The 23,396-nt window shown below is 38.6% G+C and overlaps 1 protein-coding gene across 1 annotated transcript in view; it reads right to left on the bottom strand.

Moving 5' to 3' along the window:
* MICU2 (mitochondrial calcium uptake 2) overlaps window positions 1-23,396 on the bottom strand; it is an 811,360-nt gene that overhangs the window by 98,122 nt on the left and 689,842 nt on the right. Inside the window, exon 8 of the mRNA XM_053708516.1 lies at window positions 19,933-20,030. Within this exon, the coding sequence (XP_053564491.1) occupies window positions 19,933-20,030 (98 nt within the window). The remainder of the gene's footprint in view (window positions 1-19,932; window positions 20,031-23,396) is intronic.

Raw genomic sequence — 23,396 nt, 5'->3', positions numbered from 1 at the left:
TTGGGCTGGGCGCTCTTTAGCGTCCAGCAACAAAGACAGCAGCACTGCATTCAAGAATAGAGAGAGGAGGAAGCCAGATTGCACTATATAGAGCAAACAACGTGGAAACAATTCTACCATACTCCTCGAGTCATTAAGGTGAGAATTATAACATTAATTTATGTAACAAATATATGTACATATGTTCATAATAACAGGTTTATATGCAGACATAAGTTTGTGGTATATACCATTATTTATTGTCAAAATTGAAATATCATTTTCAGCTTGATTTATAATTTTTTCTGCCAAGCAGCTCATTCTGATTAGTTTACACGATAGATCATATACAAGTAATTTTAATTTGTCAGATGTGCTGGGGGACTCAAGAAAATTAATTACAACACATCTGAGCCCCAGCAGTTTTCAGTCAGTTAGCACAGTGTTAGGGGGAGAAGTGTTAATTCTGGTTAGAGCCTGACAAAAAGACTGAACATCTGGAACATCTGCCAAACGTTTGTGAAGCAAAATTGACAAAGCAGAAATCTGTCCCTTTAAGGAACTCACTGATAAACTCTTTCTCCAATCCATCTTGGAGAAAAGACAGAATTCTGGGAATCCTAACTTTACTCCATGAGTAGCCCTTGGATTCACACCAAAAAATATATTTACGCCATATCTTATGATAGATCTTTCTAGTGACAGGCTTACGTGCCTGTATCAAAGTATCAATGACCGAATCTGAGAATCCCTGCTTAGATAAAATCAAGCGTTCAATCTCCAAGCAGTCAGCTGCAGAGAAATTAGATATGGATGTTGGAAAGGTCCTTGAATGAGAAGGTCCTTTCTCAAAGGAAGTTTCCACGGTGGCAGAGAGGACATGTCCACTAGATCCGCATACCAAGTCCTGCGTTGCCACGCAGGCATGATCAGGATTATCGAAGCTCTCTCCTGTTTGATCCGAGCAATCACGCGTGGAAGGAGAGGAAACGGTGGAAACACATAAGCTAGGCTGAACGACCAAGGCATCTATCAGTTCGGCCTGAGGATCCCTCGATCTGGATCCGTATCTTGGAAGCTTGGCATTCTGTCGAGATGCCATCAGATCCAATTCCGGTCTGCCCCATTTGAGAATCAGTGAGGCAAACACCTCCAGATTGAGTTCCCACTCCCCTGGATGAAAAGTCTGTCGACTTAGAAAATCCGCCTCCCAGTTCTCTACTCCTGGGATGTAGATTGCCGACAGAAAACAAGAGTGGGCCTCCACCCATTGAATTATCTTGGATATTTCTGTCATCGCTAAGGAACTCCTCGTTCCCCCCTGATGATTGATATAAGCCACAGTCGTGATGTTGTCCGACTGGAATCTGATGAATTTGGCCGAAGCCAACTGAGGCCATGCCTGAAGTGCATTGAATATTGCTCTCAATTCCAGAATATTGATTGGAAGTAGAGACTCCACCTGAGTCCATACACCCTGAGCCTTCAGGGAATTCAAGACTTCACCCCAGCCCAGGAGGCTGGCGTCCGTTGTCACTATCACCCACGAGGGTCTGCGGAAACACGTCCCCTGGGACAGATGATCCGGCGACAACCACCAAAGAAGAGAGTCTCTGGTCTCTTGATCCAGATTTATCGGAGGAGATAAATTCGCATAGTCCCCATTCCACTGTCCGAGCATGCACAGCTGCAGTGGACTGAGATGAAAACGAGCGAACGGAATGATGTCCATTGCCGCTACCATTAATCCAATTACCTCCATACATTGAGCCACTGATGGCCGAGGAATGGACTGAAGGGCTCGGCAAGTATTTAGAATCTTTGATTTTCTGATCTCCGTCAGAAATATTTTCATGTCTACCGAGTCTATCAGAGTTCCCAAGAAGGGAACCCTTGTCCGTGGAACTATTGAACTCTCTTCTAGGTTCACCTTCCAACCGTGAGTTCTCAGAAAGGACAACACTGTGTCTGTATGAGATTTCGTTAGATGATAAGTCGACGCCTGAATCAAAATATCGTCCAGATAAGGCGCCACTGCTATGCCCCGCGGTCTGAGAACCGCCAGAAGGGACCCTAGAACCTTTGTGAAGATCCTGGGTTCTGTGGCAAGCCCAAAGGGAAGAGCCACGAACTGAAAATGTTTGTCCAGGAAGGCAAACCTTAGGAACTGATGATGATCCTTGTGAATAGGGATATGAAGGTATGCATCCTTCAAGTCCACAGTAGTCATATATTGACCCTCCTGGATCATTGGTAAAATTGTTCAGATAGTCTCCATCTTGAACGATGGAACTCTGAGAAACTTGTTTAGACACTTGAGATCTAAAATTATTTGAGTAAAACCCCTGTCCCTGTTCCAGTCTTGGAACGGGACGAATTACTCCCATAGTAGAGAGGTCTTTTACACAAAGTAAGAACGCCTCTCTCTTTATCTGGTCTACAGATAATCGTGAAAGAAGAAATCTCCCTCTTGGGAGAAAATCCTTGAATTCCAGTTCATACCCGTGGGTCACGATTTCCAATGCCCAGGGGTCCTGAACATCTCTTGCCCAAGCCTGGGCAAAGAAAGAAAGTCTGCCCCCTACTAGATCCGGTCCCGGATCGGGGGTCGTCCATTCATGCTGTCTTTGTAGCAGCAGCGGGTTTCTTGGGTTGTTTACCTTTGTTCCAAGCCTGGTTGGGTCTCCAGACGGACTTGGACTGAGCAAAATTCCCTTCCTGCTTTGTGGCGGAAGAGGAAGCAGAGGGTACTCCTTTAAAATTTCGAAAAGAACGAAAATTATTTTGTTTACCCCTCATCAGTAATGTCAGAAATGATTTCCTTCAACTCAAGCCCGAATAGGGTCTTACCCTTGAAAGGAATAGCTAAGAGCTTAGATTTTGATGACATCAGCAGACCATGATTTTAGCCATAACGCTCTACGCGCTAAAATGGCAAATCTTGCATTTTTCACCGCCAATTTAGCAATTTGAAAGGCGGCATCTGTAATAAAAGAATTAGCTAGCTTGAGAGCCTTAATTCTATCCAAAATGTCCTCTAAAGGGGTCACAACCTTTAGAGACTCTTCTAGAGCATCAAACCAAAAAGCTGCTGCAGTAGTAACTGCAACAATGCAAGCTGTAGGTTGTAAAAGAAAACCCTGATGAATAAATAATTTCTTTAGAAGACCCTCTAACTTCTTATCCATAGGGTCTTTGAAAGCACAACTGTCTTCAATAGGTATAGTTGTACGCTTAGCCAGGGTAGAAATAGCTCCCTCCACCTTAGGGACCAATTGCCAAGAGTCCCAAATGGTGTCTGATATGGGATACATTTTCTTGAAATTAGGAGGAGGAGAGAACGGTATACCCGGTCTGTCCCATTCCTTTTCTATAATTTCCGAAATTCTTTTAGGAACCGGAAAAGCATCAGTGTAAGTAGGAACTTCTAGATATTTGTCCATTTTACATAATTTCTCTGGTGGTATCACAATAGGGTCACAATCATCCAGAGTCGCTAAAACCTCCTGAAGTAACAGGCGGAGGTGTTCAAGCTTAAATTTAAAGGACATGACGTCCGAATCTGTCTGAGGTAACATATTTCCTGAGTCTGAAAGTTCTCTCTCAGACAACAATTCTCTCTCAGAGCCCTGTGAGGGGACATCGGAAATAGCCAATAAAGCATCAGAGGATTCAGTATTCACATTAATACCTGACCTACTGCGTTTACCCTGTAACACTGGTAACTGGTAAGGGTAGTTGACAAAACTGCAGCCATATCCTGCAGAGTAAAAGAATTAGACGCACTAGAGGTTCTTGGCGTCGCTTGTGTGGGCGTTAAAGGTTGTGACACTTGGGGAGAATTAGATGGCATATCCTGATTCTCTTCAGACTGAGAATCATCCTTAGGCACACTTTCTTTACTTAAAATATGCTTTTTACATTGTAAGGCCCTTTCAGTACAAGAGGTACACAAAGTAAGAGGGGGTTCCACAATGGCTTCTAAACACACAGAGCAATTAGTTTCCACAATGTCAGACATGTTGAACAGACTAGTAATAACCACAATAGTGGTAGAACACCTTATTTTTTTATTTCAACAACTTTTTCAGAAGAATGTGTACTGCGCCTTATAATAAAAAAGCGCACAATTTTTCCTAAACTGCCTAAAACGTTAAATAACGCTACACAATTAAATATACTGATTCAATTGCCCAAAAATGATTGCACCCTATAAGCAAAGAGTGAATTTACTCTCTAAGAGACATTTTATAGCAAAAAATATATCTTAAGTGAAAAAATGACCCTTGCACCTCGTCACAGCTCTGCTGTGACGCCTACCTGCCCCCAGGGTACTGCAAAATGATTCGACAACGATCCGGTGAACACAACACAAGTTTAGGCCCCACCGGAGTTAATGCCTGCTGCCTTCTCAGTCAGAGTAAACTGCGCGTCTGAGTACGCAAAATAGGCCCCGCCCATCATGGACGTCGTCCTCACAGTCTGTATAACCGCATGGGAAGCGGTTTGCAAATTAAGCCATGTGGTCCCCTTAAAACACCATTAAAAACGCTGCAGCCCTATTGACTCTTTTGAAATAAAATATAAAAAACGTCAAGCTGCCTCTCCCAGTGTCCCATTGATATTTCTCAGCCCAATACAATGTCAAGTAAAATATTTTCAAACACAGGATTTTCAGTAATACCCTCTGTGTACAGGTCTACTACTTACCCCTTCCCTTGTAGGGAAAAAATGTCAGCCACTTCTGATATACCAAGTCTCCTCAGAAATAAAAGACTGAACATACCTCAGTGCTGCTTGTAGCATGAAACCGTTCTCCACACTGAAGATTTCTCTTGCACTACCTTCAGAAGCTCTGTGGGAACCAACATGGATCTTAGTTACATCTGCTAAGATCATCAACCTCAGGGCAGAAATCTTCTTCTTCCATATCTCCCTGAGGAAAATAGTACTCACCGGTACAATTTAAAATAAAAAACTTCTCGATTGAAGAATCTAAAACTAACACCTCACTTTACCGCTTCCTATTACTAACACAGGCAAAGAGAATGACTGGGGGTGGAGGGAAGGGAGGAGCTATATATACAGCTCTGCTGTGGTGCTCTTTGCCACTTCCTGTTAGCAGGAGGTTAATATCCCACAAGTAAGGATGAAATCCGTGGACTCGCCGTATCTTGTAGAAGAAAAACATTTTTGCAATATTCAATTTAACTATGTATTTACTGCTAATATTTCAAACATAGCAGAATATGTTCTAAGTATTTATAAATATATCTATACCTATAAAATCATGTATTTTTATTTTTATAGGAATAATTATATACTGTACCAAAAATCCATTAGCTATATGTAGACATATTTATTTATGAATAAATAGAACATTCTACTATGTGAGGACATTGGAATGTGAAATATTCATAAGAGAATATGCGATCGGGTTTGTGTGAGAGTGAAGTGTTTTTTTCTCCATTGACTTTTATGGGGAATACATGAACGTGCACGTGATATTCTAACTTTGTCTTTCTGTGCTCGTCTGGTTAGCGTTTGAACGAAAACAGTTTACTTTCAAGTAATACAAGCACAACCTGACAAACGCAAAAAGCTTACTTCTAGTGCAAGAGCGTTAATTAGCGCTCCACTCATCATTTGGCCCTATATTAGTTGTTTAAATATTGAAAATATAAGTGTAAAGGTTTATTTTCTATAAAGTAATAGGCGCCACCATGTTTGAACTAGTTTTCAATTTATCTCTGTGCAAACAAAGCTGCGTGGAAACTTTTTTTAGATAATTCCATGTTCCACATATCCTTGTTTGGACAGTATTTTTTATTGCCTAGATTAGGAGAAAACTTAAAGGGACAGTGTGCTGTATTTTTTATCTTCTTTAATGTGTTCCCAATTATCTTTTTTTATCTGCTAGAGTGTATTGAATTGTTTACAAACAGCCCATTTACTTTTATTTTGTCATTTTAAATATGTTGTATCCCCACCTACACTGAACATTTATGCTTCCAGTGAGGGTGTGACAGATAAATACTAAAAACATAATTTATATAAGAACTTACTTGATAAATTAATTTCTTTCATATTGGCAAGAGTCCATGAGATAGTGACGTATGGGATATACAATCCTACCAGGAGGGGCAAAGTTTCCCAAACCTCAAAATTCCTATAAATACACCCCTCACCACACCCACAATTCAGTTTAACAAATAGCCAAGTAGTGGGTTGATAGAAAAAGGAGTAAAAAGCATAAAAAAAGGAACTGGAAATAGAATTGTGCTTTATACAAAAAAATATAATCACCATAAAAAGGGTGGGTCTCATGGACTCTTGCCAATATGAAAAAAATTAATTTATCAGGTAAGTTCTTACATAAATTAGGTTTTCTTTCATGTAATTGGCAAGAGTCCATGAGCTAGTGACGTATGGGATAGTAATACCCAAGATGTGGTACTCCACAGAAGAGTCACTAGAGAGGGAGGGATAAAAATGAAAACAGTCATTTACCGCTGAAAAAATTAAATCCACATCCAAAAAAATAAGTTTTTCTTATAATTGAAAAGAAAAAAACTTAAAACATAAGCAGAGGAATCAAACTGAAACAGCTGCCTGAAGAACTTTTCTACCAAAAACTGCTTCCGAAGAGGCAAATACATCAAAACGGTAGAATTTAGTAAGTGTATGCAAAGAATGCCAAGTTGCTGCTTTGCAAATCTGATCAACTGAAAGAAGCTTCATTCTTAAAAAGCCACAAAATGGAAACTAATCTAGTAGAATGAGCTGTGATTCTCTGAGGCGGGGCCTGACCCGACTCCAAATAAGCCTGATGAATCAAAAGCTTTAACCAGGATGCCAAGGAAATGCAGAAGCTTTCTGACCTTTCCTAGGACCAGAAAAGACAACAAATAGACTAGAAATCTTACTGAAATCTTTAGTAGCTTCAATATAATATTTCAAGCTCTTAGAACATCCAGAGAATGTAAGGATCTTTCCAAAGAATTCTTAGGATTAGGACACAAAGAGGGAACAACAATTTCCCTATTAATGTTGTTAGAATTCACAACTATATGTAAAAATTTAAATGAAGTCCGCAAAACTGCCTTATCCTGATGGAAGATCAGAAAAGGAGACTCACAAGAAAGAGCAGATAATTCGGAAATAGCCAAAAGGAACAACACTTTCCAAAAAAGTAGTTTAATATCCAAAGAATGCATAGGCTCAAAAGGAGGAGCCTGTAAAGCCTTCAAACCCAAATTAAGACTCCAAGGAGGAGAGATTGATTTAATGAAAGTCTTGATATGGACCAAAGCCTGCACAAAACAGTGAATATCAGGAAGCTTAGCAATCTTTCTGTGAAATAGAACAGAAAGAGCAGAGATTTGTCCCTTCAAGGAACTTGCAGACAAACCTTTATCCAAACCATCCTGAAGAAACTGTAAAATTCTAGGAATTCTAAAAGAATGTCAGGAGAATTTATGAGAAGAACACCATGAAATATAAGTCTTCCAAACTCGATAATAAATCTTCCTAGAAACAGATTTACGAGCCTGTAACATAGTATCAATCACCGAGTCAGAGAAACCTCTATGACTAAGCACTAAGCGTTCAATTTCCATACCTTCAAATTGAACGATTTGAGATCCTGATTGAAAAATGGACCTTGAGACAGAAGGTCTGGTCTTAAAGGAAGGGGCCAAGGTTGGCAACTGGACATCCGGACAAGATCCGCATACCAGAACCTGTGAGGCCATGCTGGTGCTACCAGAAACACGAACGATTGTTCCATGATGATCTTGGAGATCACTCTTGGAAGAAGAACTAGAGGCAGGAAGATATAAGCAGGTTGGTAAAACCAAGGAACTGCTAACGCATCCACCGACTCCGCCTGAGGATCTCTGGACCTGGACAAGTACCTGGGAAGTTTCTTGTTTAGATGGGAAGCTATCAGATTTATTTCTGGAAGACCCCACATCTGAACAATCTGAAAAAACACATCTGGATGGAGAGACCACTTCCCCGGAAGTAAAGTCTGAGGGCTGAGATAATCTGCTTCCCAATTGTCTACACCTGTACCGCAGAAATTAAACAAGAGCTGGATTCCGCCCAAGAAAGTATCCGAGATACTTCTTTCACAGCTAGGGGACTGTGAGTCACACCCTGATAATTGAAATATGCCACAGTTGTGAAATTGTCTGTCTGAAAACAAATTAATGGTTCTCTCTTCAACAGAGGCTAAACCTGAAGAGCCCTGAAAATAGCACGGAGTTGTAAAATATTGATTCGTAACTACGCCTCTTGAGATTTCCAAACCCCTTGTGCTGTCAGAGATCCCCTGACAGCTCCCCAACCTGAAAGACTTGCATCTGTTGTGATTACAGTCCAGGTTGGACGAACAAAAGAGGCCCCTTGAACTATATGATGGTGATCTAACCATCAAGTCAGAGAGAGTTGAACATTGGGATTTAAGGATATTAATTGTTATATCCTTGTATAATCCCTGCACCATTGATTCAACATACAAAGCTGAAGAGGTCTCATATGAAAACGAGCAAAGGGGATCGCGTCCGATGCTGCAGTCATGAGACCTAAAACTTCCATGCACATAGCCACTGAAGGGAATGATTGAGACTGAAGGTTTTGACAAGCTGAAACCAATTTTATTTGTCTCTTGTCTGTTAGAGACAGAGTCATGGACACTGAATCTATCTGGAAACCTAAAAACATAATTTATGTAAGAACTTACCTGATAAATTCATTTCTTTCATATTGGCAAGAGTCCATGAGCTAGTGACATATGGGATATACAATCCTACCAGGAGGGGCAAAGTTTCCCAAACCTCAAAATGCCTATAAATACACCCCTCACCACACCCACAATTCAGTTTAACGAATAGCCAAGCAGTGGGGTGATAAAGAAAGGAGTAGAAAGCATCAACAAAGGAAATTTGGAAATAATTGTGCTTTATACAAAAAAATCATAACCACCATAAAAAGGGTGGGCCTCATGGACTCTTGCCAATATGAAAGAAATGAATTTATCAGGTAAGTTCTTACATAAATTATGTTTTCTTTCATGTAATTGGCAAGAGTCCATGAGCTAGTGACATATGGGATATCAATACCCAAGATGTGGAGTCTTCCACTCAAGAGTCACTAGAGAGGGAGGGAATAAAACAAAAACAGCCATATTCCGCTGAGAAAATAATCCACAACCCAAAAATAAGTTTATTTTCACTTTTGAAAGAAAAAACTTAAATCAAAAAGCAGAAGAATCAAACTGAAACAGCTGCCTGAAGAACTTTTCTACCAAAAACTGCTTCCGAAGAAGCAAATACATCAAAATGGTAGAATTTTGTATATGTATGCAAAGAGGACCAAGTGGCTGCTTTGCAAATCTGATCAACTGAAGCTTCATTCTTAAAAGCCCATGAATTAGAGACTGATCTAGTAGAATGAGCTGTAATTCTCTGAGGCGGGGTTTGACCCGACTCCAAATAAGCTTGATGAATCAAAAGTTTCAACCAAGAAGCCAAGGAAATAGCAGAAGCTTTCTGACCTTTCCTAGGACCAGAAAATAAAACAAATAAACTAGAAGTCTTCCTGAAATTTTTAGTAGCTTCCACATAATTTTTCAAAGCTCTTACCACATCCAAAGAATGTAAGGATCTCTCCAAAGAATTCTTAGGATTATGACATAAAGAAGGGACAACAATTTCTCTACTAATGTTGTTAGAATTCACAACCTTAGGTAAAAATTGAAAAGAAGTCCGCAAAACTGCCTTATCCTGATGAAAAATCAGAAAAGGAGACTCACAAGAAAGAGCAGATAGCTCAGAAACTCTTCTAGCAGAAGAGATAGCCAAAAGGAACAACACTTTCCAAGAAAGTAGTTTAATGTCCAAAGAATGCATAGGTTCAAATGGAGGAGCCTGTAAAGCCCTCAGAACCAAATTAAGACTCCAAGGAGGAGAAATTGACTTAATGACAGGCTTAATACGAACTAAAGCCTGTACAAAACAGTGTATATCAGGAAGTATAGCAATTTTTCTGTGAAATAAAACAGAAAGAGCGGAGATTTGTCCTTTCAAGGAACTTGCAGACAAACCCTTATCCAAACCATCCTGAAGAAACTGCAAAATTCTAGGAATTCTAAAAGAATGCCAGGAGAATTTATGAGAAGAACACCATGAAATGTAAGTCTTCCAAACTCTAGAGACAGATTTATGAGCTTGTAACATAGTATTAATCACTGAATCAGAGAAACCTCTATGACTTAGAACTAAGCGTTCAATTTCCATACCTTCAAATTTAATGATTTGAGATCCTGATGGAAAAACGGACCTTGAGATAGTAGGTCCGGCCGTAACGGAAGTGGCCAAGGTGGGCAACTGGACATCCGAACCAGATCCGCATACCAAAACCTGTGAGGCCATGCTGGAGCCACCAGCAACACAAAAGACTGTTCCATGATGATTTTGGAAATCACTCTTGGAAGGAGAACTAGAGGCGGGAAGATGTAAGCAGGTTGATAACACCAAGGAAGTGTCAGCGCATCCACTGCTTCCGCCTGAACATCCCTGGACCTGGACAGGTATCTGGGAAGTTTCTTGTTTAGATGAGAGGCCATGAGATCTATCTCTGGAAGCCCCCACATCTGAACAATCTGAGAAAACACATCTGGATGGAGAGACCACTCCCCTGGATGTAAAGTCTGGCGGCTGAGATAATCCGCCTCCCAATTGTCTACACCTGGGATATGCACCGCAGAGATTAGACAGGAGCTGGATTCCGCCCAAGCAAGTATCCAAGATACTTCTTTCATAGCTTGGGGACTGTGAGTCCCACCCTGATGATTGACATAAGCCACAGTTGTGATATTGTCTGTCTGAAAACAAATGAACGGTTCTCTCTTTAGTAGAGGCCAGAACTGAAGAGCCCTGAGAATTGCACGGAGTTCTAAAATATTTATTGGTAATCTCGCCTCTTGAGATTTCCAAACCCCTTGTGCTGTCAGAGACCCCCAAACAGCTCCCCAACCTGAAAGACTCGCATCTGTTGTGATCACAGTCCAGGTTGGGCGAACAAAAGAAACCCCTTGAACCAAACAATGGTGATCTACCCATCATGTCAGAGAGTGTCGTACATTGGGTTCCAAGGATATTAATTGTGATATCTTTGTATAATCCCTGCACCATTGATTCAGCATACAAAGCTGTAGAGGTCTCGTGAAAACGAGCAAAGGGGATTGCGTCCGATGCTGCAGTCATGAGACCTAAAACTTCCATGCACATAGCCACTGAAGGGAATGACAGACTGAAGGAGCTGACATGCTGCGACCAATTTTAAACGTCTCTTGTCTGTTAGAGACAGAGTCATGGACACTGAATCTATCTGGAAACCTAAAAAGGTGACCCTTGTCTGAGGAATCAAGAAACTTTTTGGTAAATTGATCCTCCAACCATGTTTCCGAAGAAACAACACTAGTTGATTTGTGTGAGATTCTGCAGTATGTAAAGACTGAGCTAGTACCAAGATATCGTCCAAATAAGGAAACACCGCAATACCCTGTTCTCTGATTACAGATAGTAGGGCACCCAGAACCTTTGAAAAGATTCTTGGAGCTGTTGCTAGGCCAAATGGAAGAGCAACAAATTGGTAATGCTTGTCTAGAAAAAAGAATCTCAGAAACTGATAGTGTTCTGGATGAATCGGAATATGAAGGTATGCATCCTGCAAGTCTATTGTGGACATATAATGTCCTTGCTGAACAAAAGGCAGAATAGTCCTTATAGTCACCATCTTGAAAGTTGGTACTCTTACATAACGATTCAAAATTTTCAGATCCAGAACTGGTCTGAACAAATTTTCTTTCTTTGGTACAATGAATAGGTTTGAATAAAACCACAAACCTTGTTCCTGAGGAGGAACTGGCATGATTACCCCTGAAGACTCCAGGTCTGAAACACACTTCAGAGAAGCCTGAGCTTTTACTGGATTTACAGGAATGTGTGAGAGAAAAAATCTTCTCACAGGAGGTCTTACTTTGAATCCTATTCGATACCCTTGAGAGACAATGCTCTGAATCCAATGATTTTGGACAGATTTTATCCAAAAATCCTTGAAAAACCTTAATCTGCCCCCTACCAGCTGAGCTGGAATGAGGGCCGCACCTTCATGCGGACTTAGGGGCAGACTTTGGTTTCCTAAATGGCTTGGATTTATTCCAATTTGAGGAAGGCTTCCAACTGGAAGCAGATTCCTTGGGAGGAGGATTGAGTTTTTGTTCCTTATTCTGACGAAAGGAACGAAAACGGTTAGAAGCCTTAGATTTACCCTTAGGTTTTTTATCCTGAGGCAAAAAAACTCCTTTTCCTCCAGTGATAGTTGAAATAATAGAATCCAACTGAGAACCAAATAAATTATTACCTTGGAAAGAAATAGATAGTAATCTAGATTTAGATGTCATATCAGCATTCCAAGATTTAAGCCACAAAGCTCTTCTAGCTAATACAGCTAAAGACATGGATCTAACATCAATTTTGATATAATCAAAAATGGCATCACAAATAAAATGATTAGCATGTTGCAGTAAGCGAACAATGCTAGATATGTCAGAATCCAATTCATGTTGCGCTAAATTTTCCAACCAGAAAGTTGATGCAGCCGCAACATCACCCAAAGAAATAGCAGGTCTGAGAAGATGACCTGAATATAAATAGGCCTTCCTTAGATAAGATTCAAGCTTCCTATCTAAAGGATCCTTAAAGGAAGTGCTATTTTCCATAGGAATAGTGGTACGTTTAGCAAGAGTAGAAATAGCCCCATCAACTTTGGGGATCTTTTCCCAAAACTCTATAGATTTTGCTGGTTAAGGATACAATCTCTTAAACCTTGAAGAAGGAATAAAGGAAGTACCTGGCTTATTCCATTCCCTAGAATTCATATCAGAAATAGCCTCAGGAATGGGAAAAACACCTGGAGAAACCACAGGAGGTTTAAAAACAGCATTTAAACGTTTATTAGACTGAACGTCAATAGGACTGGTTACCTCAATATCCAAAGTAATTAACACTTCTTTTAATAAAGAACGCATATACTCTATTTTAAATAAATAAGTAGATTTGTCAGTGTCAATATCTGAGGAAGGATCTTCTGTTTCAGATAGATCCTCATCAGAAGAGGATGAATTATTATGTTGTTGGTCATTTGAAATTTCATCAGCTAAATGAGAAGTTTTAAAAGACCTTTTACGTTTATTAGAAGGTGGAAATGCAGACAAAGCCTTCATAATAGATTCAGAAACAAATTCTTTAAAATTTACAGGTATATCATGCACATTAGAAGTTGAAGGAACTGCAACTGGCAATGCACTATTACTGATAGAAACACTATCTGCATGTAAAAGTTTATCATGACAACTATTACAAATGACATTCGGTGGAATAATTTCTACAATTTTACAACAAATGCACTTAGCTTTGGTAGAACCGATGTCAGGCAACAATGTTCCAGCAGAAACTTCAGAGACAGGATCCGATTGGGACATCTTGCTCAATGTAAGAGAAAAAACAACATATAAAGCAAAATGATATATTTCCTTAAATGACAGTTTCAGGAATGGGAAAAAATGCAAAAGCATAGGCCTCTTGATAGAAAAGAAAGCAGGAGGCAAACAACAATGCGGTATTGAAATAATGAAGAAAAAAAATGACCGGAAATGACACACTTGCGTCACTAATGACGCTGCCGTGTGAAAGGTCTCGACGTCACGTATGACGCCGGAAATGACGAAGTTGCGTCAAAAACGTAATTTCCCGCGCCAAAAAAGTTTGCGCCAAAAATGACGCAATAAAGTCTAACATTTGACGCACCCGCGGGCCTAATACCCGCAAATGCAAAAAGTAGTCAAATTGAAAAAGACTAAACCCCAGGTAAGAAACAAATTTTCTTAAAGTGTTTATATTCCCAAATATGAAACTGACAGTCTGCAGAAGGAAATACATGAACCTGACTCAAGGCAAATATAAGTACAATACATATATTTAGAACTTTATATAATTTGCATAAAGTGCCAAACCATAGCTGAGAGTGTCTTAAGTAAATGAAAACATACTTACCAAAAGACACCCATCCACATATAGCAGATAGCCAAACCAGTACTAAAACAGTTCTTTAGTAGAGGTAATGGTAAATTTGAGAGTATATCGTCGATCTGAATTGTGGGTGTGGTGAGGGGTGTATTTATAGGCATTTTGAGGTTTGGGAAACTTTGCCCCTCCTGGTAGGATTGTATATCCCATATGTCACTAGCTCATGGACTCTTGCCAATTACATGAAAGAAAAGGTGACCCTTGTCTGAGGAATCAATGAACTTTTTGGTAAATTTAGCCTCCAACTATGTCTTTGAAGAAACAACACTAGTTGATTCGTGTGAGATTCTGCAGAATGTAAAGACTGAGCTAGTCCCAAGATATCGTCCAAATAAGGAAACACTGCAATACCCTGTTCTCTGATTACAGAGAGTAGGGATAAAAAATCTTCTCACAGGAGGTCTTACTCTGAATCCTATTCGATACCCTTGAGAGACAATACTCTGAATCGATTGATTTTGGACAGAATCTGCCCAAATGTTTTGGAAATGTTTTAATCTGCCCCCACCAGCTGAGCTGGAATGAGTGCCGCACCTTTATGCAGACTTGGGGGTTGGCTTTGGTTTCTTAAAAAGCTTGGATTTACTTCAACTTGAAGGTTTCCAATTGGAACCAGATTCTTTGGGGGATGGATTGGATTTCTGTTCCTTATTCTGTCGAAAAGAACGAAAACGATTAGAAGCTTTAGATTTACCCTTAGATCTTTTATCCTGAGGTAAAAAAAACTCCAGTGACAGTTGAAATAATTGAATCTAACTGAGAACCAAATACATTGTTATCTTGGAAAGAAAGAGATAGTAATCTAGACTTGGATACCATGTCAGCATTCCAATATTTGAGCCACAAAGCTCTTCTAGCTAAAGACATAGATTTAACATCAATATTGATGATATAAAAAATAGCATCACAGATAAAATATTTAGCATGTTGAAGGAAGCAAACAATGCTAGACAAATCAGGATCCGTTTCCTGTTGCGCTAAGCTTTCCAACCAAAAAGTTAATGCAGCTGCATCATCAGCCATGGATATAGCAGGCCTAAGAATGTAGCCAGAAAATAAATAAGCTTTTCTTAGATAAGATTCAAGTTTCCTATCTAAAGGGTCCTTAAAATAAATACTATCTTCCATAGGAATAGTAGTATGTTTGGCAAGAGTATAAATAGCCCCATCAACTTTGGGGATTTTTTTCCCAAAACTTGTAATCTAACTGCTGGGAAAGGATACAAGTTTTTAAACCTAGAAGAAGGAATAAAAGAAGTACCAGGCCTATTCTATTCCTTTGAAATCATATCAGAAATAGCATTAGGAACTGGAAAAACCTCTGGAGTAACCACAGGAGGTTTATAAACAGAATTTAAATGTTTACTAGTTTTAGTATCAAGAGGACTAGTTTCCTCAATATCCAAAGTAATCAACACCTCTTTTAACAAGGAACGATTATACTCCATCTTAAAGAGATAAGTAGATTTGTCAGTGTCAATATCTGAGGTAGGATCTTCTGAACCAGATAGATCCTCATCAGAGGAGGATAATTCAGTATGTTGTCGGTCATTTGAAATTTCATCAACTTTATGAGAAGTTTTAAAAGACGTTTTACGTTTTTTAGAGGGCGGAATAGCAGACAAAGCCTTCTGAATCGCATCAGCAATAAAATCTTTTATATTCACAGGGATATCATGTACATTAGATGTCGAAGGAACAACAGGCATTGTACTAGTACTGATGGATACATTCTCTGCATGTGAAAGCTTATCATGACAACTGTTACACTTTAGTAGAACTGTTATCAGGCATCAGGGTTCCAACAGTAGTTTCTGAGACAGGATCAGATTGAGACATCTTGCAAATGTAAGAGAAAAAAACAACATATAAAACAAAATTATTAATTTCAGTATATGGCAGTTTCAGAAATGGGGAAAAAATGCAAACAGCATAGCCCTCTGAGCATAAAAAAGGCAAGAGGCATATAGGAAGTGGGGTTTAAATAATTTAATTATTTGGCGCCATGTATGACGCGCAATGCAAAATTAATTTTTTTGGCGCTATCAACATCCGGAAATGATGCAACTCGCGTCATGGCAGACGCAACCTTGTGCAAGGAAACCTGGCATCAACTAAGACGCCGGAAATTACGAATTTGCGTCACCGAACGTACCTTTGCACCAAAAAAATTCTCGTGCCAAAAATGACGCAACAAATATCAGCATTTTGCGATCTCGCGAGCCTAATTTTGCCTGTGAAAATGAATGAAAAAGCAGTCAATTTGAAGAAAAGACTATACCCCAGGTAAGAAAAAAATAACTTCCTAAATATGTTTCCCAATTTTGAAACTGATAGTCTGCAAAAGGAAATATACATAAACCTGACTCATGGCAAATATAAGTAAAATACATATATTTAAAACTTTATATTAATACATAAAGTGCCAAACCATAGCTGAGATTGTCTTAAAGGGACAGTCAACACCAACATTTTTGTTGTTTAAAAAGAAAGATAATCCCTTTATTACCAATTCCCCAGTTTTGCATAACCAACACTGTTATATAAATACACATTTTATCTCTGATTACCTTGTATCTAAAGTCTCTGCAAACTGCCCCCTTATTTCAGTTCTTTTGACAGACTTGCTTTTTAGCCAATCAGTGCTCACTCCAGGGTAACTTCACATGCATGAGCTCAATGTTATCTATATGAAACACATGAACTAATGCCCTCTAGTGGTCAAAATGCATTCAGATTAGAGGCAGTCTTCAATGTCTAAGAAATTAGCATATGAACCTCCTAGAATTAGCTTTCAACTAAGAATACCAAGAGAACAAAGCAAAATTGGCGATAAAAGTAAATTGGAAAGTTGTTTAAAATTACATTCCCTATTTAAATCATGAAAACATTTTTTGGACTTGACTGTCCCTTTAAGTAATGAAAACATACTTACCGAAAGACACCCATCCACATATAGCAGATAGCAAAACTAGTACTGAAACTGTAACAGTAGATGTAAAGGAATATGAGACTATATAGTCAATCTGAAAAGGGAGGTAGGAGATGAACCTTTGAAAAGATTTCCAGTAAGGAAAACCATAGAATCAATAAGTGATACTCCCTTCACATCCCTCTGACAAACACTGTACTCTGAGAGGAATCGGGCTTCAAAATGCTGAGAAGCGCATATCACAGAAGAAAATCAAGCACAAACTTACTTCACCACCTCCATAGGAGGCAAAGTTTGTAAAACTGAATTGTGGGTGGGGTGAGAGGTGTATTTATAGGCATTTTGAGGTTTGGGAAACTTTGCCCCTCCTGGTAGGATTGTATATCCCATACGTCACTAGCTCATGGACTCTTACCAATATGAAAGAAATGTTATTTTCCATTGTTCTCTCTATGTATTGGTGTTTGAGTAAGCAGTGATAAATAATATAAGGAAGACTTGATGTAAATAGTCAGATAAGTTAATTAGGTCTGCTCTGCCTAAAAGCTCAGTTTATTTAATCGAGTTGTGGTTTCAATTAGTAGAAACAGCTATTTCATATACACAATATACCTAAAGGAGTAATTTCCACAACATACTCTGCAGCTGGTATAACAAATAATTAGAAACACATTAAGGGGAAAACCAGCTTTACAGTACACTGTCCCTTTAAATTCCACACACAGCGGCACCCAATACTTTGAGGTCGATTTATCAAAAACTTTCAGCAGACTTTGCCTGCCTACAACTGCAGGTTCTCACAAGAGAACCTGCAGTCCATATTAAACAAGCAGCGGTCATCAGACTGCTGCTTCTCTAACCTTTCACTACCTCTTAGGTGGCAAATTTTAATCTCCCCGGTCTTGTCCGACAGCTTGTGACCGCGCGTAAAAGGTTGTGTGCGGGATTGTACACGAGCGCAAAATAGCACTCGTGTGCAATGCTGAATTCTGGCAGCGGAATTCAGCCCACCAGAGGCAAGCTGCGGTGTACAGGGGAACGTATGTGTGCCCCTGTCCGCCACAGCTTGATAAATTGAACCCTTTATAGAGACTTAGAAATCCAACAATTTGCAGAGTTAAAGTACAGGAAAATTATATAAAATAAACAAAGCTTTTTAATCACACACAATTAAAAATATTATATATTACAATATCATAATGTTTAATACAAGACACTGATGCTTCTGCATTTGATGAGCATAATCAATACGAGCATTAATGACAGCTTGATGTAAACCTTTCCTAAGTACTTGTTACCTGCTCTTATCTGAATCAAGTTTAATGTTGACTTTTCTATCCCTTTAACACTGAACTTTTTTAAGCAGACAGGTGATTTATTCCTCTTTGCAAACCAAGATGTATTATCTCCATAGATGCAGATCTTTCTAAAGTTGACACATATTTTAGTGTAGATTTGTTCTTAAAGCTGCCAACATATCCTTTATGTGTGCAGAGATTTCTACATATGTCAGCAAACTATTATCTCATCTATTAGGAACCTTACCATTTGTACACTCAAGTTGTTTCATACAACAGACATCTCAGCCTAAAACAAATATATAACAATCAAAAATATTTTGTTATTTTGCGAGGCAATGAAAACTTCATAATAAACACACGTGGCATACTTAGAGAACTACTTGTATCCCCCCCAGATTTGATATTTCCCCTCTTGATATGATGTGTGGTTGACTTGTATAGCTCATCAGTCATCTCCTGTACAAACAGCATGGGATAGATTAAACACTATCAAACGTGTTCTGTGTGAGGTAAGGCTTGTCAGAAGACATCAAGAAAAAAAAGCTTTCCATGAAAGACGGAAAAAAATAATAATAATATGTGCTTGATTTACTTTCCTATAAAATCATGTGAAAATTGATATTTACACTTAAGCTAAAATGACACCGATCTTTTCTTTAGAGTTCCATGTCTTAAATAAACGTTTCTGTCAGCCAGCAATATATGCAGCGATAAAAACACATTCCAGATGAAGGGAGTGGGAAAAAATTGACATTGTTGAAAAATTATCTGAATGAGACTATACACTTAGCCCACAAACCTTAAGAGCAAAATGTGGGAGTTAGATTTGATAACAAAATCTATCTGTGTGGTAGACAAGAACCTTTACACCCTGTCTGAAATAGGTAGTGAACAAGCTTTTATCAATGCCAAGGTACAGTGGTCAAAATAGGATTTTATCTTAAACCAGAAGCATTTCTGGTTAGGCTGCATATGTAAATAACTATGGTTTACTAGTCAGGGGTTAAAAGCTACTAGGCCCATAGGAAAACGTCAAATTTCCAAGTCGTCCGGGACTAGTGGACCACTGAAATATATATATATATATATATATATATATATATATATATATATATATACACACACACATACACACCGACATCAGTGCTCTAAGTCTGCATACAAAACATACAGAAAATGTTTTATAAGCAATTAAAACTCTGCATTGTTTTGCAGTCCAGGGATATACATCATTGCAAACCTCTTGCTTATGTTTATCTTATCTTATTTGCTGTGGCGATCATAGTGTATAATGTTGCAGTATGCATTCCACCCTCTTTGGGGGCAATGAAAAATAAACAATTTTCAGAGATAAATTACACAAAATTAATAACAGTTCATAATATATATATTTTTTTTAACTACAATTAAAAAATATAATATCCCGTTAAGGCTGCGCTCTCTGGGATTACGTCTGATCTTTACTTATGGTATCAGTGTTAACTAGTTTGGTGCTTCCAGTTATTGATTTAGGACAACATTATAGCAAACAAGGAGAAAGAGAAATGTGTGAATACACTAAACGCACCTAGAGAAATCTGAGAACTGTAGCTTGTCTCGCCCTCCTCTTCCAAAGAAATGCACTAGCAGTGTTGTATTGCCATCCAAGCTTTCTGACGCAGGCTCCTGTGAAGATAAAAAGGTTCTTACTAAATCTCTCCCACATTGTTTGTATTTGTCTTTATATCATGTTTTTGTTACATTATTTTGTGAGTATAGAAAGTATGGAGGGGGGGGGGGAATAGTACAATTATGCTCTCTTGGAGTGATGGTCTGGAGCTTCTTAGCAAAGATTTGATGTACATAAGATGTGTGAATACAGAAGGATTTTCTCACAGGTTCTAAGCATCCTCCTCATATTAGTAATAGCCATTTGTTTTACCAATAAATCAATTCTTCAAATGTTTAAAGGGACACTCAAGTCAAAATTAAACTTCATGATTCAGATAAAGCATGTAATTTTAAACAACTTTCCAATTTACTTTCATTAACAAAATGTGCACAGTCTTTTTATATTTACACTTTTTGAGTCACCAACTCCTACTGAGCATGTGCAAGAATTCACAGCATATACATATATGCATTTGTGATTGGCTGATGGCTGTCACATGATACAGGGGGAGTGGAAATAGACATAACTTTGCAATTTATTTAACAAATATCTACTACTCATTTGAAGTTCAGACTAAGAGCCTTTGCATTGTCTTCTTATCATGCATTTGTTGATTATGCAAATCTACTGTATTGACTGGTCCTTTAAAGGGATACTAAACCCAATTTTGTTATTTAATGATTCACATAGATCATGCAATTTTAAGCAAGTTTCTAATTTACACCTATTAACAATTTTTTTTGTTCTCTTGCTATCTTTATTATTTAAAGCTTAGAAGCGGGACCATTTTTGGTGCAGAACCTGGGTTATGCTTGCTTATTGGTAGCTAAATGTAGCCACCAATAAGCAAGCGGTATCCAGGGTGCTGAACCTAATATAGCCGGCTCCTAAGCTTTACATTGCTGCTTTTTAAATAAAGATAGCAAGAGAACAAATAAAACATTGATAATAGGAGTAAATTAGAAAGTTGCTTAAAATTGAATGATCTATCTGAATCATTAAAGAAAAAAATGAGGTTTAGTATCACTTTAATAGTGACATATTGAGGAAGACTATTGATGAATACTGCGTCAAGTTCTAATGGTTGTGGAAACAAATTAAATCCTCTTCTTCCTCTCTACATATACCCTTAACCTTTCTACCAGCATCAGTTAATGCATAGCTAAGCTCAGTCTAATTTGTGGAGAGATAAAAACATAATTTATGTAAGAACTTACCTGATAAATTCATTTCTTTCATATTAGCAAGAGTCCATGAGCTAGTGACGTATGGGATATACATTCCTACTAGGAGGGACAAAGTTTCCCAAACCTCAAAATGCCTATAAATACACCCCTCACCACACCCACAAATCAGTTTAACGAATAGCCAAGAAGTGGGGTGATAAGAAAAAAGTGCGAAGCATAAATATAAGGAATTGGAATAATTGTGCTTTATACAAAAAAATCATAACCACCACAAAAAAGGGTGGGCCTCGTGGACTCTTGCTAATATGAAAGAAATTAATTTATCAGGTAAGTTCTTACATAAATTATGTTTTCTTTAATGTAATTAGCAAGAGTCCATGAGCTAGTGACGTATGGGATAATGACTACCCAAGATGTGGATCTTCCACGCAAGAGTCACTAGAGAGGGAGGGATAAAATAAAGACAGCCAATTCCGCTGAAAATAATCCACACCCAAACAAAGTTTAAAACTTATAATGAAAAAAACTGAAAATATAAGCAGAAGAATCAAACTGAAACAGCTGCCTGAAGTACTTTTCTACCAAAAACTGCTTCAGAAGAAGAAAACACATCAAAATGGTAGAATTTAGTAAAAGTATGCAAAGAAGACCAAGTTGCTGCTTTGCAAATCTGATCAACCGAAGCTTCATTCCTAAACGCCCAGGAAGTAGAAACTGACCTAGTAGAATGAGTTGTAATCCTTTGAGGCGGAGTTTTACCCGACTCGACATAAGCATGATGAATAAAAGATTTCAACCAAGATGCCAGAGAAATGGCAGAAGCCTTCTGACCTTTCCTAGAACCGGAAAAGATAACAAATAGACTAGAAGTCTTTCGGAATTCTTAGTAGCTTCAACATAATATTTCAAAGCTCTAACTACATCCAAAGAATGCAATGATTTCTCCTTAGAATTCTTAGGATTAGGACATAATGAAGGAACCACAATTTCTCTACTAATGTTGTTAGAATTCACAACCTTAGGTAAAAATTTAAAAGAAGTTCGCAACACCGCCTTATCCTGATTAAAAATCAGAAAAGGAGACTCACAAGAAAGAGCAGATAATTCAGAAACTCTTCTGGCAGAAGAGATGGCCAAAAGGAATAAAACTTTCCAAGAAAGTAATTTAATGTCCAAAGAATGCATAGGTTCAAACGGAGGAGCTTGAAGAGCCCCCAGAACCAAATTCAAACTCCAAGGAGGAGAAATTGACTTAATGACAGGTTTTATACAAACCAAAGCTTGTACAAAACAATGAATATCAGGAAGATTAGCGATCTTTCTGTGAAAAAGAACAGAAAGAGCAGAGATTTGTCCTTTCAAGGAACTTGCAGACAAACCTTTATCCAAACCATCCTGAAGAAACTGTAAAATTCTCGGAATTCTAAAAGAATGCCAGGAAAAATGATGAGAAAGACACCAAGAAATATAAGTCTTCCAGACTCTATAATATATCTCCCTAGATACGGATTTACGAGCCTGTAACATAGTATTAATCACAGAGTCAGAGAAACCTCTTTGACTAAGAATCAAGCGTTCAATCTCCATACCTTTAAATTTAAGGATTTGAGATCCTGATGGAAAAAAGGACCTTGCGACAGAAGGTCTGGCCTTAACGGAAGAGTCCACGGTTGGCAAGAGGCCATCCGGACAAGATCCGCATACCAAAAACTGTGAGGCCATGCTGGAGCTACCAGCAGAACAAACGAGCATTCCTTCAGAATTTTGGAGAATACTCTTGGAAGAAGAAACTAGAGGCGGAAAGATATAGACAGGATGATGCTTCCAAGGAAGTGACAATGCATCCACTGCTACCGCTTGAGGATCCCTGGATCTGGACAGATACCTGGGAAGTTTCTTGTTTAGATGAGAGGCCATCAAATCTATTTCTGGAAGTCCCCACATTTGAACAATCTGAAGAAATACCTCTGGGTGAAGAGACCATTCGCCCGGATGTAACGTTTGGCGACTGAGATAATCCGCTTCCCAATTGTCTATACCTGGGATAAGAACCGCAGAAACTAGACAGGAGCTGGATTCCGTCCATACCAGAATTCGAGATACTTCTTTCATAGCCAGAGGACTGTGAGTCCCTCCTTGATGATTGATGTATGCCACAGTTGTGACATTGTCTGTCTGAAAACAAATGAACGA

Source organism: Bombina bombina, chromosome 3, assembly GCF_027579735.1.
Source record: "Bombina bombina isolate aBomBom1 chromosome 3, aBomBom1.pri, whole genome shotgun sequence".
Classification (NCBI taxonomy): Eukaryota; Metazoa; Chordata; class Amphibia; order Anura; family Bombinatoridae; genus Bombina; species Bombina bombina.
This window is presented reverse-complemented; position numbering and strand designations above follow the sequence as displayed.